At 51.2% G+C, this 20,288-nt stretch overlaps 2 protein-coding genes across 4 annotated transcripts; one reads left to right on the top strand and one right to left on the bottom strand.

Annotated features, from left to right (window-relative positions):
• Positions 1 to 3,252: 3,252 nt before the first annotated feature.
• LOC147964488 (uncharacterized) lies at positions 3,253 to 3,837 on the bottom strand. The gene has a single exon (XM_087530001.1). The coding sequence runs from the start codon at positions 3,835 to 3,837 to the stop codon at positions 3,253 to 3,255; it is 585 nt and encodes a 194-aa protein (XP_087386127.1).
• A 328-nt stretch (positions 3,838 to 4,165) lies between these two features.
• Positions 4,166 to 15,751, top strand: LOC125517160 (flavin-containing monooxygenase FMO GS-OX5). Of its 3 annotated transcripts, none has more exons than XM_087527074.1 (5): positions 4,166 to 4,979; positions 5,083 to 5,153; positions 5,271 to 5,423; positions 12,846 to 12,986; positions 13,139 to 15,751. In XM_087527074.1, the coding sequence occupies exons 1-5, from the start codon at positions 4,316 to 4,318 to the stop codon at positions 13,193 to 13,195; spliced, it is 1,086 nt and encodes a 361-aa protein (XP_087383200.1). In that variant the 5' UTR covers positions 4,166 to 4,315; the 3' UTR covers positions 13,196 to 15,751. The 3 variants fall into 3 exon arrangements, with proteins under 3 accessions (XP_087383200.1, XP_087383199.1, XP_087383201.1); XM_087527073.1 differs by having other exon boundaries at positions 4,168 to 4,979; positions 12,851 to 12,986; XM_087527075.1 differs by lacking the exons at positions 12,846 to 12,986; positions 13,139 to 15,751 and adding an exon at positions 9,192 to 9,319 and having other exon boundaries at positions 4,169 to 4,979.
• Positions 15,752 to 20,288: the final 4,537 nt, after the last annotated feature.

Genomic DNA, 20,288 nt, shown 5'->3' with positions numbered 1-20,288 from the left:
GCTGTGTGCAAACACATGATCACCAAACGCCAGCCTTTATATTTGTTCTTCTCATCCGCTTTCGTTATTTGGTTTAATTTAAGCGACATTTGATCAAACCAAATGGTTCATAATCGTCATCAGGCATGATAAACATAATTAGCAACTATATCTGCATTACATATATTTTGCAACTTGAATTGTCGTTAAGCAACATTTTCACAATATGCAATGTCTATAATCGACATTGCTAGCTATTACTATCTACACTGCTTCGTCGCCGCCACCATCAAGTCGACGTCCTTGTCCGAGCCCGACAGCTCATCGATGTAGGCGAAGTCGGTATCCTCCTCGAAACAATGAGCGGCGACTGTAAGTTTGTCTTCCTCCTCCTAGTTGATCGTTACGGGGCCGAAGCGGTCGCGGATGTGCTCCCCTTCGTGGTGGCAGACCTTTGCCTAGAGCTTGGAGGGTTGCAATACGACCCCGAGTGGGTCCTGGGGATCAGGTTCGAGCTTGGCCTCGATAGGGATGTGGACAAACGGGACAAGGAGGCCACGGGGCCGATGGGACATCGTCGGCGACGGTGATGAGGGTCCCAAGGCTCCAGATCAATGAAGTCCATTAGACTAGAGGCGCTCAATCCACGGGGGGCGCCAGAAATTGGCAGCCGCCGCCAATGGAGCCGCCAGTGCCACACATGTTGCAGGAGGATGTAGCGGTTGTCGCGACTAGTTCGCTGTGAAGAGAGTTTGCACAACCTGGGATAGGAGGGTCTCGTATGATAGCACGTTCAACTAATAGGTTGTGTCAAAAGCATTTTGGGATGCTCTCGGGATCGCACCAGATATCAATTTCGCTAGTATGATTGATCGGCCCGGAGCAGAGACCATGGAGTTTATCCTATGCGACTTACCCTATCGGAGATTGTATTATGGACCGTTGGAGTTGCCGGGGCTCATATCTATGTTGTATTGGTACCTTTGGCGGCAACGTCGGCAATTCGTTCGGGGAGAAGACATTTTCTCTCCAAAAAGGACTACGCCGATGGTCCTTGCTTTAGTTCTGATTTTTTCTCGTGCAACGAAGATAAAAAAACACGCCTAAAATCAACAAGTGCCTGGTGTTTCTCTCTGGACAATTTTTTTTAAATGTTAATGCATCATTTACCGAGGGTGACTACGCAGGCTCATGTGGAGCTGTGATCTGTGATCATTGGGGAAGTTTTATAACGACATCTACGACAAGACTGGAACATATAGCTGACGTGTTCATAGCTGAAGCAGTTGCCTTGCTTGAGGGGATGAAGCTAGCAAGAAATACGGGATGCTCTAATCTAGTGGTGAGATCGGATAACAACACAGTGGTGGATGTTATAAACTGCAACCAAGGGTATTCTATGGTGGTAGCGCCAGTTCTTGATGATTGTCGTAGTATTTTACTAAATTTCGGGAGGGTTAATATTGATCAGTAGAGAGACAACTTATGTAGCTCATGAGTTGGCTAGATAAGAACGTGCAAATAACCCTTCTCTTTGGGTTGATGCCCCAGCTGAGTTCATCATAAAACTGTTAGCGGACAATGTAACTATTATTTGATTAATAAAGTAACTCTTCTCGTAAAGAAAGGTTGTGTCACGGCGCGACACCATTGTCATGGTGAGTCGAGGAGTTGGCTAGGGGAGGAGGCAACGAGGAGGAAGGGAGGTGTCGGCTAGGGTTTTGGAGATGGGACGCCTTGTTGTTGGGCTTTTATAGTCGAGGACCGCTGGAAGATGTTGTCATGTGCGTCCATCCAACAGACCATCATGGGAATATGAGGCAGCAACCCATCGTTAATAGGATGGGTGGTTAGCGGTAACGTCACCCCTCGCTGGTGATTATCTACGACCGTGGCGCGGGGAGGGAGATGATGAAACTTTCTCGCATTGATGATGAAACCTATTTTTGGAGGCTGCGAGGTCATTTTGGAGTGAGCTTCACAAATTTTGCCTTTTGTGATGCATACAAGCGCCTTCACAGTCTAATCTATGGCCTGCTCCGGCTGCTAGGCATGTCACCTTGTCGGTCGACGGCTCGTTTTCCTTCGATGGAACTGCGGGTTTGGATTGATCCTAAGAAACTCAGACAGTGGATTGATCTTTGCAGCCTGCCGAACCTTTTCTTACGATGCGCTTGAAGCGGAACTACATGCATTGAGAGAAGGTCTTGCAATCACCATGGAGCGATCAAACCAACCGGTGGTAATTCAGTCTGATCCCTCTATGGTTCTTTCTTCACCGGCCTCAGATATTTTGGACCGGGTCAGCATATGGTCATTTAATCTCGGAGAGTAAGTTTCTTTTAGTTGATAGAGAGTTTTTCCTTTAAAAATTGCTAAAAATTAAATCAGAGTAACAGAACGTCTGACGAACTATGAGAGGTTAGAATGTAACATGGTTTGTTGGCTACAGAATTGCCCAGCTTGTATCGCCGAGCTTTTACCAGCTGATTGTAACTCTGCTTTAAAAAAAATTTGGCTACCATGGAATAAAACTCTCTTTCTCCCGAAAAAATAAAAGACTGCTATAATATTCTTTTTCCTTTTATTATTGGTCGTTGTGCTAGCAGTTATTGTGGAGTAAAAAGTTGCTCTAAGGCTGGTTGTAATGGGTAGTATCATATACTAGTATCATGTACACCTGGCCATGGGAAGCCCTGTCCAGCCCGGCCCGAAAAAGCCCGACCCGGCCCGGCCTGACGCTGCTCCCGGGCCGGGCCCGGGCCCATCGTTTTTGCACTTTCCTGAAGGTAAGGCCGGGCCGGCCAGAAGCCCGACGGGCTTTTACGTGTTCGGGCCGGGCTCGGGTCCAGAAAACAGGCCCGATGGCTGGGCTGGGCCGGGTCCGGGCCTGGGTTTTTTGCGTCGGGCTTGGCTAGGTCCGGCCCGAAGCCCGGCCCGGCCCGAGGTATGGCTAGGTATAGTATCATGTATGATACTAGTCTATGATACTACATCCCTAATGCATAGTAGCATATGTTGGTATCATAGAAAACTACATTTAGAGCATCTCCAAGAGCCGCGCAACGCGCCGCGTACTAAAAGTCGCGATACATCGCCGGGTTAGCCAGCTTTTGCGCGCAGCGGTGCGCTGGCTCCAGCGGCCGCTGCAAATTAAAGCGCGCCCATGCCGCTTCAGCAGGCGCGCTATATTTCAGTTTTTTCTACTACATATTTGGTTTTGTAGATAGTTCTCCTACTACATATTTGGTTTCGTAGATAGTTCTCCTATTACTACTCGTCCGACTCGGACACTGTCTCAGTGATGTCCTCCTCCGACGTCGGAGCGTAGGCGTCAAGGAACCGCTTGTCGCCGGAGTTCCAGGAGGACGCATCTCCTAGCGCCTGGTTGTATTTAGCGACCGCCTTCCGCGTTCGCTTGTCCTCGCGATAGTCGGCTCGCTCCTCTCTCCTCTTCGCCCTCCTCGCCCTCCTCTGGACGAAAAACTGTTCCTCGTTGGTGTCTTCCGGGAAGCGATGACTCCACAGTGCCATGGCTTGCTTGTCCATCTCGGTCAGCCTGAGACAATGCTCCCACCTCCGGTGCTTGCGATGATCCTCGTCAGTGAGAAACCGCGGGAAAGGCGCCAACTCCTGTGCGCGCTCCCGCGTCGCCACGTCGGCGAAGTTCATGTCCTGACGGGACCGCAGGAGGCGCCACGCCGCAGCGTCGTACGCGCGGGCGCCCTCCTGGGCGGTGTCGAAAGTTCCAAGACGGAGCCGCATGCTGCCGCCCGACCGAATCTCGGCGGAGTAGGTGCCGGACGGACGCACGCGAACGCCGCGGTAGCCCGTACATCCCCGGCGCCGAGGCGGCATCATGGCACGGTGGTGGCGTGTCGGTGGCAGAGCGCGGCAGGGGGCGATGGAGAGACGGAGAGATCGGCAAAGGGCGATGGAGAGACGGAGAAAGCGGCGGAGGCGCTGCAATTTACGTCCGGCGCGCCAAATGTAGCGCGCGAGCGGCCGCCTTTTCCTCCGCGCGCGAAATCATTTCCCGCGCGCGCTAGTTTCGCGCCACCGCTGGAGCGCGCGTAAACATCCCGCGCGCGTTATAAAAGCCAATTTACCGCGCGCGCGTCTTTTGACGCGGTTGTTGAAGATGCTCTTATTGTCATGCATGACACAAAGTAGTACATTATTTAATATGATACAATATCATGATATGATACTCAAACCTCTCTTTCTCCATTTAATTCTATGCCACTTCATTAAAATTGTTTAGTTGATATGCATGATACTACCTATGATACCCATTACGCCTAACCTAATCAATTCTTAGAGAAATCTATGTTGCATGATACTCCCTCCAACGCCAGAAGCTCTGCCGAAAACAAACACCAAAAACACAGGAGAGGGAGGCGACATCGATTCCTCCCGCGCCGCCGCTCCCTCCTGTCCTCCTGATCCGTCCGATACCCCGATGCCGTCGCGCTCGCTCCGCGTCGCCGTCATCGGCGCCGGGGCCGCCGGCCTGGTGGCGGCGCGCGAGCTGCGGCGCGAAGGCCACGCCCCCGTCGTGTTCGAGCGCACCGACGGCGTGGGCGGCACCTGGGTCTACGAAGCCGACGCCGACGCGTCCGCCTCGCCGGAGCCGCCCGTCACCCAGCGGCGCTCGAACCTCTACGCGTCCCTCCGCACCAACCTCCCGCGCGAGTGCATGGGCTTCCTCGACTTCCCCTTCGTCGCGGGCCCCGACGGCAACCCCCGCAGGTTCCCCGGCCACGCGGAGGTGCTCCGGTACCTCCAGAGCTTCGCGCGGTGGTTCGACCTCCACGGCCTCGTCCGGCTGGAGACGGAGGTGGTCCGGGTGAGCAGGGAGGCGAGCGGCACCAGCTGGCGCGTCAGGTACTCGAGGAAGGCGCCCGGCAGCGAGAAGCGCGAAGCGGAGGAGGAGGTGTTCGACGCCGTCGTCGTCTGCAACGGCCACTACTCCAAGCCGCACTTCGCCGACGTCGCCGGTAACACATTGTCGATCCATTCTCATTCTCCGCCGGCAGGCACTCCTGGTGCTGCGCAACGCGTCGCCGATCGAGCTCGTGACAATTTGCTTTGGTGCCGCAGGCGCGGATGCTTGGCCTGGGAAGCAGCTGCACAGCACCGGCTACCGCGTGCCCGAGCTATTCCACGGCCAAGTGCGTCCGTCCTTCCGTGTGTTTTTGCCCAGTGATTGTTTTCTTTTGCACTTGTCCGATGGTCGATGCGATCTGAAGTTTCTCAACGCTCTACAGTAAATTCATTTTGGTTGGCAGGTTGTGGTGGTGATAGGTTGTGGACCGAGTGGCACGGACATCTCGAGGGACATCGCTGGCGTCGCCAAAGAGGTCCATCTCGCCAGTAGATGGGCGTTTGCTGCCACTAGCGAGAAGCTGCCCGGACACGCTAACATGTGGCTTCATTCGGAGGTAAGGCCAACTCCACCGTGCGACCCTATTCTGTTCGGCCTCGTCTGTTTAGGGTAAAATGGACAAAAAAGGCGGCCCAGCGCGCGGGAGCAAACGGATTTTTGTCCGCTTTCGACCCATTCCCGGCCCAAACTTGCGCCGGTTTTGGGGTGAAACGGACAGCGCACGGACGGGCGGGACGCGCGCGCTTGTCCTCCCCTGGCCCGCCTGTCGGTGGGAGAAACCAAAAACCCCCCGACGGCCATTTGGCGCCATTTTTCCCAAACCCTCCCACGTCTCCCCCCCCCTCTCCCCCGTCCATGGCCGACGCCCCGCCGAGTTCCGGCGGCCTGGCCGTCGACCCGACCGCAAAGGTGAAGAAGAAGGCGCCAAGGAAGCCGTGGTCGGAGTACACGCTGGAGGAGATCGCCAAGTTGGACGCGGAATCGGTGAAGAGGAGGGAACGGAGAGCGGCCATCAAGATGAATGTCGCTGCGGCCAAGTTCGCCGCCCAGCGCGAGGAGCTAGAGGCCGCGCGGCGCAAGGCCGCTGCCGACGAGAAGGAGGACCTCGTCAACAAAGCGCATGCCATCCTCATGCTTGGCATGGGCCGTCCGACGGGGTTCCATGCAGCGGCCGTCGGCCCGGCGAGCACAGGCTCGTCGGTCGCCCGGCCTACGCACTGCCAGTCGCCGACGTCGCGCGCCGCGCACATGTCGTCCGGGTTTCCTTCACCCAGGCATGACGGCCAGACCCGTTTCTCGGCGTCGCCGGACGTGGGCTTGTTCGCGCCGTCCACACCACGCCCCGCGGCCGTCATCGACCTCAACGTGACGCCTGAGTCCAGCAGCGACGGGCGGCCTTCCATTGAGATGCAAAGAAAGCAGGCGCGTGCACCGTTCACGGGCACCATGCCAGCCCCCCGCGTGTTGTTTGACGAAATGCCAACCTCAACGCCGATGGTGGACGACCCCTTCTACAACCAGTACATGGAGGACGTGATCTTCCAGGGTGGGCATGGCTGTGCCTACGACCCCGATGAGACCCAAAGTCAGGATGGCCGCGCCCAGTACGTGGCCGATGAAGAGGCCGACGACCGTGCTGACTACGACCATGGTGATTCGTGGCATGAAGACGATGACATCTATGTCGAAGGTGAAGATGAAGATGAAGCCAATGATGTTGATATTAGTGGCGCTCCATTGTTCATAGACGAGCTCACCCAAAGAGCGGAAGTACAAAAGAAGCGGAAGAACATTCGCACCGGTTCATATACACAAGATGAGGACAAGTTGATTTGCCAATGTTGGATGGAGATTAGCCAAGATCCAAGGACCGGCGCGCAACAAAAGGGCATTATTTTTTGGACGAGAGTCCACAAAATATTCCATGAAAGGAAGATGTTTGAGCCCTACCAAATTACAAGCAACCGTGGCATCGGTTCGATTCAAAAAAGATGGTTGTTCATCCAACAAGAGTGCAACAAGTATTGTGCCGCATTTGAGAGCGTTGAAGCACGGCCCGTGAGTGGTCTCGGCGTTGGAGACATGGTATGCTCTTCTCTTTCTAGCCCTTGCTACGGCCATGAGACTTCGGCCGTGTATATGTTTGCATGTTCACTTGTTGTTGATCATGTGGTGTAGGCATTTCAATCTTTGGAGGCATTCAAGGCCCGGCACAATGACAAGCCATTCACTCTTACGCATTGTTGGACGATCATCAACAATTGCCCTAAGTTCAAGGATCAATACCGTCAACTTCAAAGGAAGAGAGGCAAGAAGACGACCAAGTTCGCCGGAGATGGGGATGGCGAGGCGTTGAAGAGGCCGAGGGGCAAGACCAACTCAAAGGTGGACGACATACGTGACGCTTCATCCATGGCCTTGTATGAGACTTTGCATGGCATGATGTCACATAAGGATGCGAGGGACGAGAAGAAGCGACAAAGCAAGGACGAGCAAATGAAGCAATACCTAGACCTCCAACGACAGAAGCTTGAGATGGAGGAGGCGGCCAAGAAGAGGAAGATAGACATGGAGGAGGCGGCCCGGCAAAGGCAGCTCGACATGGAAGAGGCCGCCCGGCAAAGGCAGCTCGACATCGAGGCCGACAACGTTAAGGCCAGGCAGAGGCAGCTCGACATCGAGGTCACCAATGCCGCCACCAAAGCGAAGGAGGTGGCCCTTGCGATCATGAGCGTGGACTTGTCAAAGATGAGCGACAAGACGAGGGCCTGATTCGAGGCCAAGCAGAAGGAGATAATCGATGCCGAAGGCCTGAACTAGGTCGTCCGATCGGCATGGCCGTTCTTTTTGGAGGCTGGTATGGGTGCCACCCGCCCGCTGGGCCGCTGGCAGTGTGCCGGCGAAAAAACATTCATTTTGGAGGCCGGCTGTGTTGCCGGTGAGGACAACTATTCATTTTGGAGGCTGACTGTGTTGCCGGCCGCTGGCTGTGTTGCCGGCGATGGTCGTGTAGGCCACTGACTTTGTTGCCGGCGTGATGAACTCGGGTCGTGAACTGGGGCTTGGCATTTGAAACGTCTCTTTTTTTTAAATAGACGCGGACAGGATAGGGCAAAAGGATGCGGCCGCACGCTGGACGCACGGCCACCGCATCCCAGGATAGGCCTGGACACAATCCCAAATCTTTATCCAAAGGAACAAAAACCAAACAAAACAGACGTCCGTTTAAGATCGCGCGATAGAGTTGGCCTAATACTACTCCTATCAGCATATCACAGTAATAGCAACCAAAAAATTCAGGATGCAAACTTTGCACTGTCCAGAACAAAATGAATACTTAATACCAACCAATTGGTTGGCTAAGTGTCCAGAACAAAATGAATATTTAATTAAATTACTTAATTAAATTACATGTACCAACACGGGGGGGGGGGGGGGGGCTTTGGGCGTGTGGTCAAGAGAGAGGAGCACACGCATTTTAACTATGTTGTGTGATTCGAGACTATACTAACTTGAATTACATCGTAATGAGTTCATGCTCCAATCAATTCGTTTAAAAGTCTGAACTAATGAACAGAGGTAGGCAATATGTTTCAACACACCTCTTCATATATAAGCTTTTTTAGTCCTTCAACCGTTAGACGTGTGATTGATGTAGACTTTAGAATATATTTTTAAATACTGTGTTGGTAGTCTTGAACTCGAGAACTAATCAACTCATCCAAAAGTCTAAGGGGTTGTTTGGTTCTCAGCCACAGTTTGCCAAGCCAAAATTTGGCAGCCACAATTTAGTTGGCATGTGTTTGGTTTTTGTCACAATTTAACTTCCCACACTTTATTGCTTCTATGGTCCACTTGTCATAGAGACAATTTTTTTTGCCAAAGTTTGACGTTCAATTTCTCAGCCACACTTGTGTGCCTTGCCACACTTTGGCTTGGCCACACTAGTCTCCAACCAAACAGTCCCTAAACTTATAGGAAGAGATGGTATGATATAAATATACTGCATATTCTAGCAGAAGTCATATCACACCCAAGGTGCTGGTGGCATGTTTGGTTGCTGACCTGGGCTCTATGCATGAGGAAAATCGATGTCTGGCTAATGAAATAATTTTTCATAGCTAGGCTGCCTAAGCTATTTGTGTACTGACCTCTTGAATTAGTATGGGCTGCTCAGTTTTGTTCGCCATGCATCTCGTTTTTGGATGAGTATGTGACTCACCTAGGCCACCTGGCTCAGTCTGGTCGTATGCCTAGATGACTGGGATTTTTTGTTGAAAAAGACCACCTACGCAAATGAATTGCTAAAAAGAACCACCTGCAGATCAATTTGACAAAAAAGATCCCTTCGACCGTGGCGGCAGGTGCGGCAGGCGACGCATGACACCTACCGCCACGCTGCAAGGCGGCAGTACTTTATCGCCTGGCAGAACGGAATCTGGCGCCGGTGACGGAACCGCAGCGGCGTGTGGGGCCTGGCCGCCAAGGCGCATGGCGGCAGTACTGTACAGCCTGGGCCCTGCCGCCTCGTGGGCTGGCGGCAACACAATTGCTTGATCAGGCCTGATTGTAATCGATATGATTAATTAAGAAAAAGGAGGGGTTGATCACATGCATGTTGCATGCAGGTAGGCGTCGTTTTCTCTGTGAAAGCACAGAACAACATCATTTGTTCTCTAGCGGATGTTTATATATGCATCAAAAGCATTGTCACCATTCTGATTTATGTGGCTAGCGGCTGGCCGAGCGACCAGCTCTTCCTATCGACAGAACATGCCATCTTAACATGCCATCTTAGGGCATCTCCAGCCGTTGGCCCTTCAGGAGGGCAAAAAATCGCCCCTGAGACGCACCGGCGTTAAACCGCATACTGGGGGTGTGATGTCCCCCAGTCGCGGCGCCCACGGTTAATTAAAAAAGTCAAATACGGCGCAAAAACGACTCAAATTTAACGCAAATATCGGCGAGTTCGTTCAAACTTCGATATATTTTACAAAAAAAGGAAGAAACTACCGCGGGCTACCTCCGCCGTCTCCCTCGCCGCCCGCCCACGCGGTTCTACATGCCGGGGAGGCTGTAGAACCGCGTGTAGTCACCGCCGCCGCCCCCGCCTACGCCTCCGCCGTCCCTGCTGCATCCCTTCCCCGGTTGGCGCGGCGGGTTGGACGGTCCGGGGGCGTCGTCGTCGTCGTCGCTGTCGAGGACCACGACGCCGTGCTCGTCCTCGCGCCCACGCTTGCGGGCGGCGATCTCCTCGAGGGCCCGGCGCTGCCGGACCATCTCGTCGCGGAGGTAGTCGTCCCGCGCCCACCGCAGGGCGTCCTCGTCGGAGAAGCCGCGCCGGGCTATCTCCTCGTACTCTGCGGGGAGGCCGGGCTCCAGCTTGGGCTCGACGAGGACGAAGCAGCCGGTGGTTGGGGAGGCGTTGGCGCCGATGCGGACGCCGGAGCTGCGAGTGCGCGCGCTGACCGGCGTGCCCTGGGGCTCCGGCTTGACGGGGCGGAGGCAGGGCGAGCCGCCGGACGAGGAGGAGGACCCCCCGGTCTCCATGCGCCTCGGGGTCCAGGAGCTTCCCCGGCGGCGTGAGAAGGAAGGGGGAGGGGGCGGGGTACTCGAGGCGCGGCGTGTTGCCGCCCTCGATGTACTCGAGGACGGCCTCCAACGTGTGCCTGGGCACGCCCCACCACCGACGCCGGCCGACGGCGTTGAGCCTGCCGGAGGGCTCGACGCCGTTGGTGGCCTCGAGTTGCTCGACGTGTCAGCAGCGGAAGTAGGGCTCCCAGAGCGGGCTGTCGGGGACGTACCGTGGCCTCTCCCTCGCCGCACGCGGCAGGGACGAGCGGATGCGTGCGATCTCCGCACGCCGCGCCGCGCCGGTGGGTATCGGGGGCACTGGCACGCCGCCGGCGCTGATCCTCCACGCCCCGGGTACCCGCATGTCCGGCGGGACCGGGTACTCGGCCTCGAAAAGGAGGCGAGCCTCGCTCTCGTGAAGATGGCGGCGGCCGAATCCGTTCGCCGCCGCGCCGTCGCCTGGGAAGCGCTCGACCATGGGTGCTGGAGACGGCGAGAGAGAGGAGAAGAAGGAACGACGACGGCGAGAGAGAGGCGAGGGAGGAACGACGACGACGAGAGAGTATGAGTCGCCGAGTGCTCTGGGGCGCGTCTTATATAGGCCGAGGCGCCGTCCGTGCGCGAGCCGCCGTGAGTACGCGTGGCGGGCGAGGGAGGGCGAGGGACGCGCGTCATCCGGTCTTCACTGCGCCGCCCGTGAGGCATCAATGGCGCAGGCTGACCGGCGCGGCAGCTTTGGCATTGATTCGCCGTGGGAAACGAGGCGATGAGGACGACGAAGGGCCGAGAAGAGGGTAGAGTCGCTGACGCGGCGGGCCCACGGCTGTTTCGCGCCAAAACAGTTCGCCCCGGCGCCCCCGGGCGCCCCCCAGCGCGCCGGGTTCGGCCTGGGTCCGCCGGCGCTGTTTTCGGCCCAAGCCGGCGAAAATCGGGTTCCTGGGGGCGCGACTGGGCCGATTTTTCGGCGCCGGCGTGAAAAAAACGCCTGGGGAGGCCTTCCTGAGGGCGCGGCTGGAGATGCCCTTATCGGCTGTAGCGCCGACCCCGCAACAGGGCTGCCGCCAGCCCGCAAGGCGGCTGGGCCCAGACTGTACAGTACTGCCGCCATGCGCCTTGGCGGCCAGGCCCCACACACCGCTGCTGTTCCGTCACCGGCGCCAAATCCCGTTTTGCCAGGCGATACAGTACTGCCGCCTTGCAGCGTGGCGGCAGGTGCCACGTGTCGCCTGCCGCACTGCCGCCACGGCCGAGGAGGTCTTTTTTGTCAAATTGATCTGCAGGTGGTCTTTTTTAGCAATTCGTTCGTGTAGATGGTCCTTTTCGACAAAAAATCGATGGCTGGCCAGGCTAATCGCCCCTATAGTTCGTCCAGCCAGTCAACCGGAGAATTTATCAGGTCATCAACCAAATAAGGTGCATACAGTTTCCAGACACACTTGAGGCCACACAAGCAAACCAAACACAATTTAAGTTAGATTCGAACTCGAAACTATGAAACCGTAGATATTAGACCCGGTAATTTCCAACCTTAGCCATGATGGAAAAGTAATTTTGCATTCAGGTGTTTCCTTGAAATGTGACAAAATGTAGGGAATGCAAGGAATTCGAAACATGGAAACTTTCATAACAAAATAATAAATGCTTGTGCCATGTGCAAAATAACTTGTCTTCTTTTAGGGTTTCAATGCAAAATCACCTTGAATAACAAGGCTAATGTTTGGGAATGGTTTTTTGATGGTTAATGTTTGGGAGTTGATCTTATTCCAGGATTCTGAAATAAATCTAAATAAGTTACTGGTCTAGCAAAAAAATCATCAACCAATATCAACATTTTTATCCCATAGAAAAAACTATAACGAATTTATCTTCCTATTTTCGCACATTGTCCTTTTTTATGATTCTATGCGGATTATCTCCAAAGCATTCACTACATTCAAATTCACTTTTCAACACTACTACGGTGTTTATTTTAATGGTTGTAGAGAGTTTATGGTTCCATTTAGATGGCTTCCTCGTATGGGGTTCAAGTTGAGCCCGGGACAATAATTAACTAGATGATGGTTGCAATATAATTCATTGATATTTAGTTATATGGAACATTAATATTTGGATTAATTGTATGAGAACTAAATCTGAAAATATGTATGTTGACTATATTTTATTATTGTATAGTTATAAATATTTATTGAATATATGTAACATAATAGAACATGAAGAGTTTCCCATGCATGGTAGCATTTTGAGGTGGGCCTTCTCCGATGCATCACTGCATGTTAACAGAAATACATTAGTGGGGATCATCCATTTAGTTACACAGGATTATGATTCGAAGTGGAATATTTTTTTTAAATGCATACCTTTGTTTATCTTATCCTTTTTGAAATGATGTTTATCTTATCCCAAGGGTAGATACAAGTACAACTTCACATTCCTCACCAACGATACAACCGTCTCCGTGGACGACAATTGTGTCGATCCACTGTACAAGCATGTGTTCCCGCCACAGGTTGCTCCTCGACTCTCCTTCATCAGGTTGCCTTTAAAGGTTTGTTTCTATCTTAATATTTGTAGTGCGCCTATATAGCAGGCTCACTATTTTTTGGCAATTGCGATGAGTTCTTTATTTATTTTATGTTCATAAGAATAAGGATGTCTGGAATTTTTCAGCTCAAGTAATATATTATTGTACATATGTAGGATGCGGTTTTTTTCGGACATGTATCCAAGCGAGGATTAAATCTGAGCCATCAATAAAGACTTTGAGATCTCAGGGTAATATAGTATAGAACTAAATACTACATGACATATATGAAATGTGTACACCATCAATATAACAAGGAATACTGATCTAGTATACCTCGCGGGTTGTTAGCATGCAATTATTGTGTTAGAAGTACATGCCGAGTAGTTATTCCACGCGGTAAGTCATAGCTAGAGTTTCAGTAATCAATGAGATTTAGATTTCAGAGCTAATGAAGGCACGCCTTAGTACCGGTGAAAACCTAGAATCTACTCTATGTTAGACTTCAAAATTACCATCAACTTCAACATACAAGTGAAGTGTGCACCATGGCAAAATGGTTAAAGAGGACGAGACATATATGGCATTAGTAAATGGGCACTTGGATTACATAGTATGGTAGTACCATTGCACATCTTCTCATAAAAAAGGTACATTTACACATCAATAACAGGCATATGAGATGATAAAAACCAACATAGTGCACTCGTAAAGATTGGGTACATGAAAGCTAAATCCATTGGACATTCTATGGAACACCTGCTATCTATATCCTATTTTTTGCTGATGTTGTCTTGGTGCATTGAACAGTTAGTTTTGATCATCTCCCTAATAAGAATTTTTTGTGGTTTACTACTTTGTTGTTCATGTGTTTTTCTCCGTTTTACCCCATCTGCCTGTGAAGTTGTGCATATTGTGAGTAGGATGGTATTTTCAAATTTCAGGAATCTAACATATGGTTACTTATTTTTTTTAATTTCCCACTTTCACATACCTCCACTTTGTATGATTATGCTAGTGTTTTGAATGGATGATTTGTTAGTGTTAGTATTAAGTTGTCATATTAATGAAATTTGGAAGTATATCAAACGCAATCGATTATTTGTTATAGGTGGACTAGTTTAATCTTATGTGCTGGACATATTTTCAAAATTAAGATTTCGGATTCGTGAAATTTTTAAATACTTACCGCATTTTAGAAACAGAAATCATTTGTATGCAGTATGCACATACATAACAGAATATGAAGATAGACCTAAAGATGTTCTAGCATAGGACTTCACACTGATTAGCTTATTCAGTACACATTCTTGATTTCTGTTGGCAACTGTGAGAAATTAATGGGTGGTGCAGTTAGTAAACATGTAGTGGGGCCACATGAGGTAAGAGTAGACCGAGTAGAATCCCTCGATTCCATCCATGAATTAAAGAAAACTATAGGAAAAGAAGCGAATTAATCCAAATATACTTGATTTAGTTTCACTTACCCTGGTCAAAGCATAATGATGGTGCATTTCATCTCTTGTTTGATCAATCAGAATTCCAATAACAAGGAGATTGATCAAACGGGTTTCCTAGTAGTTTGGTATAAGAATCAATATTTCCTCGATCTTGGGAGGTACGTGTAGGAATGAAGAAAACTCGGTATAAGGGAAATGCAAAAGCATGCATACATCGTATTCGACTAAAGAGGCGGCGTGGTGCATTATACCGTTCGCGAGCTGATCCTAGCAAATGAGGTGATCGAGTGTGTTGCAGTTTGTCAACTACGTGGCCTGATGCACATTGATCGTTCAATTTAACACAAATTGAATACAGTTAGGAGATACATCACTGATCTCCAACGAATGGTTGGTCCAGATTTACACCTTGCTTGTCACCATGTCCCATAGTGTATTTTTTTTTTACCTTTATAACACTTTCTACATACAAATGAAAAACAAATACAATGTTGATGTAGGTTACGAGCTTAAATGCATGAACATGTGGAGATGAGTGACGATCGTTGTTGAATAGTCAACGGTTAGGAGAAGTTGTTATCTCCATAATTTCTCTATGCGGATTTGCTAATTTTCATATGAGGATGAAATAATAGTTTTTTTCCACTCATGATTGTATATGATGGTTGTTCTGAAGATAAAATATATCCATAACTTCGGATGTTGTGCTTTGGGGAGAGTTGGCGTCAATACAAGAGCAATTGCTCACGGGGTAGTATGTGGCTAGGTTTTTTTTTTGAGGAACCGGCAGGAGCACTGCCTTTTTCTTTATAGAAGGGAAGGAGCAGAAAACCGCAATTTACAGAGGGGCGAGCGGTTTTAGGGACCGCTGCAGGACTACAAAAGATTGAGAACTACCCAAAACTAGTTAGCCAATACCCGTGTTTGGGAAGCATCCTGTAAATGCCAGGTCCTGCTGAATGATAGCGTCTAGGGCGAGTGCGGCAACCTCACGGTGCGTCAGTCTTTGTCCGGTGAAAACACGCCTATTTCGCTCCTTCCAGATTGACCTAGATGATTCTCCCACTGCGCCGCCGGCGGCCCTGCTTGGACTATGTTGTCAGTGTTTTATCCCACCAATGGGACACGTTCCCAGGCTCCGGGAGGAAGCCCGAGATTGGTACGCCCTCGTTTGTCCAGGTGTTCACCTGGTTCCAAACCGCGACCGTGAAGGGACAGTCCTTACAAAGGTGAGTTGCAGTTTCAGGCTATTGGAGGCATAGCAGGCACCTGGGGTCATGAAGCCATCCCCTCACAGCCAGTATATCCGCGGTGAGGATTCTCCCATGAAGAATGAGCCAGGCGAAGAATTTGCATTTAGGCTCAGCGTTTGCGTGCCAGACCTTCGTCGTGTCGAACCGTGCATAGGAGCCGAAGAATTGTGCGCCGTAGGCCGAAGCCACGGAATACGCCCCTGGGGTGGTTAAATTCCAGTGAATGCAGTCCTCTTGGGCAAGCTAGAGGGTTGCCTGCCCGATCTGCTCCCAGAGAGTCACAAATTCTCCCAGTTGCTGCATGGTCTGAAGTTTGGCGACCGCCTTTATCCAGTTCTCGTTCGTGAGTTCTTTGTGCACCGATCTGTTCTTTCTGGAGGTGATCTTGTAAAGCTCTAGAGCCACAAGCCTGAGGGGGGCGCTTCCGGTCCAGTTGTCCTGCCAGAAGAGGGCCTTTTGCCCATTGCCCAGCGTAATCGAGGTGCATGCACGAAAGAGGTTCATGTCTGCTTGGTCACATGGTAACTCGGATCCCACCCATGGCCTCTCTGGGTCAGTCCATTGCAGCCACGGCCACCGTAGACGTAGGGCGCGGCCGAATCTTTCTAGGTCCATGATTCCCAGGCCGCCCAAATGCCTGGGGCGGCAGACAGTCTTCCAGTTAACAAGCAAGTGGCCACCCGATGTCTGAGTTTGGTCCTCTTTCTGCCAAACGAAGGCCCGAATGATTTTGCCAATCTTTCGCAGGGTCCCCTTTGACAGGTTAAGGGTGGTGATGTGGAAGGTTGCCATGGCCGTGAGAACGGATTGCGCAAGAGCCACCCTCTCGGGTTTGTTGAGGAGTTTTCCTTTCCATCCAGGCAGCCTACCCGTGAATCTGTCAATGAAAGGTTGTAGATCAATCCCTCTTAGCCGGTGAAAATGCAGTGGTAGCCCCAAATAACGTCCCGGGAAGGTGGCGATCTTGGCGGGGAAGACTGATAGCACATCTTGAAGGTCAATGCCCGCACATCTAATCGGGAAGACCTCAGTCTTGGTCAAGTTTGTGACAAGTCCGCTTGCGTCTCCAAAAGTCTTCAGTATTGCCGAAATCGCGCGTAGCTCATCCTTGTCTGGGTTCGCAAAAATGCCCGCATCATCGGCGTAAAGAGATATCCTGCATCTGGCCGTCCTTGCACGAATGGGCTTTAGGATGCCTTGCCGGGAGGCAAGTTGAAGGATCTGCTGTAGCAGGTCAATGGCCAGGATGAAAAGCATAGGTGATATTGGATCGCCCTGGTGAAGGCCTTTTGCGTGGCTGAACTTTCTGTCGGGGTTTCCGTTAAGAAGCACCCTTGATGAAGAAGAAGACAAGGAGAGGCAGATCCCGTCCCGCCAACGTTGTCCAAACCCCAGGCCTTGCATGACCTCGAGCAAGAAGGCCCAATTTACCGAGTCAAAAGCCTTTGAAATATCGAGCTTGAGAAAGAGGCCCGGGATGTTCCGACGATGCAGGTCCTTTATGAGGTTCTGAACATGCAGGAAGTTGTCATGGATGGAGCGTTTCTTCATGAAGGCACTTTGGCATTTGGAGACCAAACTGGGCAGTATAGGAGCGAGTCTATTTGCCAGCAGCTTGGAGAAGATCTTGGACAGGCTATGAATCAGGCTGATTGGTCTGTAGTCTCTGACCACACGGGCGTCGGCCTTCTTGGGGAGCAGTATGATGTTCGCGGAGTTAATGAGAGAAGCACAGTCGCCGCAGAGGTTAGCAAGCTGAAGGATTGCGTCAACAATGTCGGTTCGGATGATGTCCCAGCATGCTTTGAAGAAGGCTCCAATGAACCCATCCGGGCCAGGCGCTTTTACGGAAGGGAGTGAAAAAACCGCGTCTTTTATCTCGTCCTCATTGAAAGGTGCCTCCAGTTCTGAGAGATCCTGCATGGTCATCTCCAGGTTGTCCCAATTTAAACTTGAGTTACGGGGCGTGGGAGTACCCAAGTGGTCTTGGAAGTGGGAGAGGAGCACATGTTCCTTATCCTCGGCCGAGATGGCAACACCATGGTCCGTGTGTAGTGTCTGAATGTAGTTTTTTCGCTGGCGTCCATTCACCTTTGCATGGAAAAACTTTGAGTTGACGTCCCCAAGCCTGATACGTGTGAGGCGTGCTCGCTGGCGGAGCTTTATCTTCTGGAAGGATAGGAGACCAAGATATGAGAGCTTAAGCCTACGTCTGAGCCCCAGTTCTGCTGGGGAGGGAGACCTTCCCTCCTCGGCCAGGTCGAGCCGCCAGATTACCTCCTTTGCAATGTCAATCTGTGTTTTAAGCACTCCAACTCTTTCTCTTTGCCATTTCTTGAGGGCCTTTGCAGTCCTGGCCAGTTTGATGTGTACCTTGCGAACTGGGTTGGTTGACTGGACGTTTTTATTCCAGGCTGCGGCCACCGTTTCCTTGAAACCTGGGAGACGAAGCCAGAACTCCTCAAACTTGAAAGATGGACGCCGACATACCTCCGTATCCCCAAGGAGGAATAACGGGGCATGATCCGAGCAGGCCGACGAGATGGCTTGAAGGTGCGCATTGGGGAAAAAACATCCCAGTCGTCCAAGTGGAAGAAATGATCTATCTTTGTGAGCACTGGATTCACTTGAGCATTTGACCAAGTGAATTTTCTGCCTGACAGTCGAATCTCTTTTAGTTGTAGGTGAATTAGTGCAGAACGGAAACTACCCATGAGGCGGTTATTGATGTTTTGGTTGTTCTTGTCAGCCGCTCTGGTGATGAGGTTGAAATCACCAAGAATGAGCCATCGTGGCTTGACAACATACTTCAGCTCTTTGAGATCGTTGATGAACAGAAGCTTCTCTTGTTCTCCCTGAGGGCCATAAACGCAAGACAGTGTCCAGTCGAGGCCCTCAGCCAGCATGGTCACGGTGGCAGAGATAGTTCCTTGCGAAGCGTGGAAGTCCGAAAGACTGAAGTAACAGTCAGAGACAGCCGTTATCATGCCCCCCTAGAGCCAACAGTCGAGAGGACCTTGTAGTTTGCAGTAAAGGAGGGTCCGAGCATGCTTGTAATCAAAACATCATCGACGTGATCAAGCTTAGTCTCCTGGAGGCAAACAATTGTGGCCTTGCAATCTCGGACGAGGTCCCTCACGGCGTCGCGACGGGCAGGGGCATTTAGTCCACGCACATTCTAGCATATAAGTTTGACATTAGGTTGCGCCATATGAGGAAACAATAAGCACACAGGATCTGAAAACTTGATACAGTTGACGAGGATGCACACTGGGGTGCCGCTTTGTGAACCTGGGGACACTAAGTTGCGTACACTGGTTCTGAAGAACTCGAAAGGGGGCAGCAATGACTGAGTGGTGAACGACGACACACACGGTAGCAAAGCAGTACGTAGAGGAACTACACATTGTCAACTTCAGGTTCTTCAGTGGTGGTGGCTTTCTTCTTTTCTAGCTTGGAGTTTGCCGCCTTAACATGCTTCGTGAGAGTCTCGATTGCCAGGATGACCGGAGCAGCGAGGGGCGTGTTGAACAGTGCCGCATAGGCCGTCTGCACCCAGGCGTCCATCTCCGACTCCGAGCCGAGCAGGTTGCAGGCGCGAGCAATCAACTCCTTTTTTTTCAACCGGGCTCTCACCCCTTTCCATTAGTTTCTCAATCAACGGAAATACATCAGTCAGTATCCAAGTTTTTGCCGACTAACCACAACCCACAAGGGGAACTAGAACCGAATTGAGAAACGCAAAAGGAGACTGGGGAAGAGCGAGCTGGTGCACCAACAGGAAACCCACTGCATGATGATCCTAGAGCGGACCATCCGCCGTGGGGCGAAAACCTGATGGCACTCACAAGCAACTGCCCGACTGAAAACGAGTTCAACGATAAGACTACTGGCTAACAGGTTTTGCCGCGGCAAAATATTACCAAAAGACGCCATAACCAGCAGGCATCAGACCCCAGTGGTAAGCCAAATCATAAAACACCAACGGAGCTCAGCTAGCCGATCTGGATCCCGTCGTTGTCGTCGAGAAGGAGTCTGCCACGAGGAAAGGATCTATCCGCCAATGCAGCAGCCGCCTGAGCCAATCTCTTCACACCCGTCTGAAACTTCACCTTGTCATCTTCTTTAAGTAAACCTGCCCAATAATATAACATAAAAGAGCATGCAGTGAAAACAGCCTCCAACGGAGTGCGAGCAATATGTTTATCAAAAGTGACTTTATTTCGAAGGATCCAGATCCCCCAGCAAACAGCAGCGATAATCATCATATAGAACTTTTCCCCTCTTGGAAAAAACCTATACAGCCACGCCCAACTTTGCCACAGCGATCGGGGGCAGCAAGATGCTCCACCCGTCATTCCTAGTACGCCCCAAACTGTGCGGGCAAGTGGGCAATTAAAGAATAGATGGTTCGCTGTTTCAATATTTATACAAAAAGAACAAGTAGGATCCCAGGCCACTGCCTAGCCCGCATATTGTCTCTTGTAAGTACAGCATTTTGAAAAAGCTGCCATAAGAAAATTTTAATTTTTAGAGGGATATGGGCCTTCCACACCCACTTATAGTTGGGGCCAGATAGGTTCTTTTCTAGCCATTCATAAACCGACTTAGTT

Source organism: Triticum urartu, chromosome 6A, assembly GCF_056163025.1.
Source record: "Triticum urartu cultivar PI428250 chromosome 6A, HENAU_Tu73, whole genome shotgun sequence".
Classification (NCBI taxonomy): domain Eukaryota; kingdom Viridiplantae; phylum Streptophyta; class Magnoliopsida; order Poales; family Poaceae; genus Triticum; species Triticum urartu.
This window is presented reverse-complemented; position numbering and strand designations above follow the sequence as displayed.

Coding starts and splice junctions, on each gene's coding strand:
- LOC147964488 (XM_087530001.1), bottom strand. CDS start 3,837: ATGCCGCCTCGGCGCCGGGGATGTACGGGCTACCGCGGCGTTCGCGTG.
- LOC125517160 (XM_087527073.1), top strand. CDS start 4,316: ATGATACTCCCTCCAACGCCAGAAGCTCTGCCGAAAACAAACACCAAA. Junction 5,154..5,270: donor CCGAGCTATTCCACGGCCAA/GTGCGTCCGTCC, acceptor TTTGGTTGGCAG/GTTGTGGTGGTGATAGGTTG. Junction 12,987..13,138: donor TCATCAGGTTGCCTTTAAAG/GTTTGTTTCTAT, acceptor GTACATATGTAG/GATGCGGTTTTTTTCGGACA.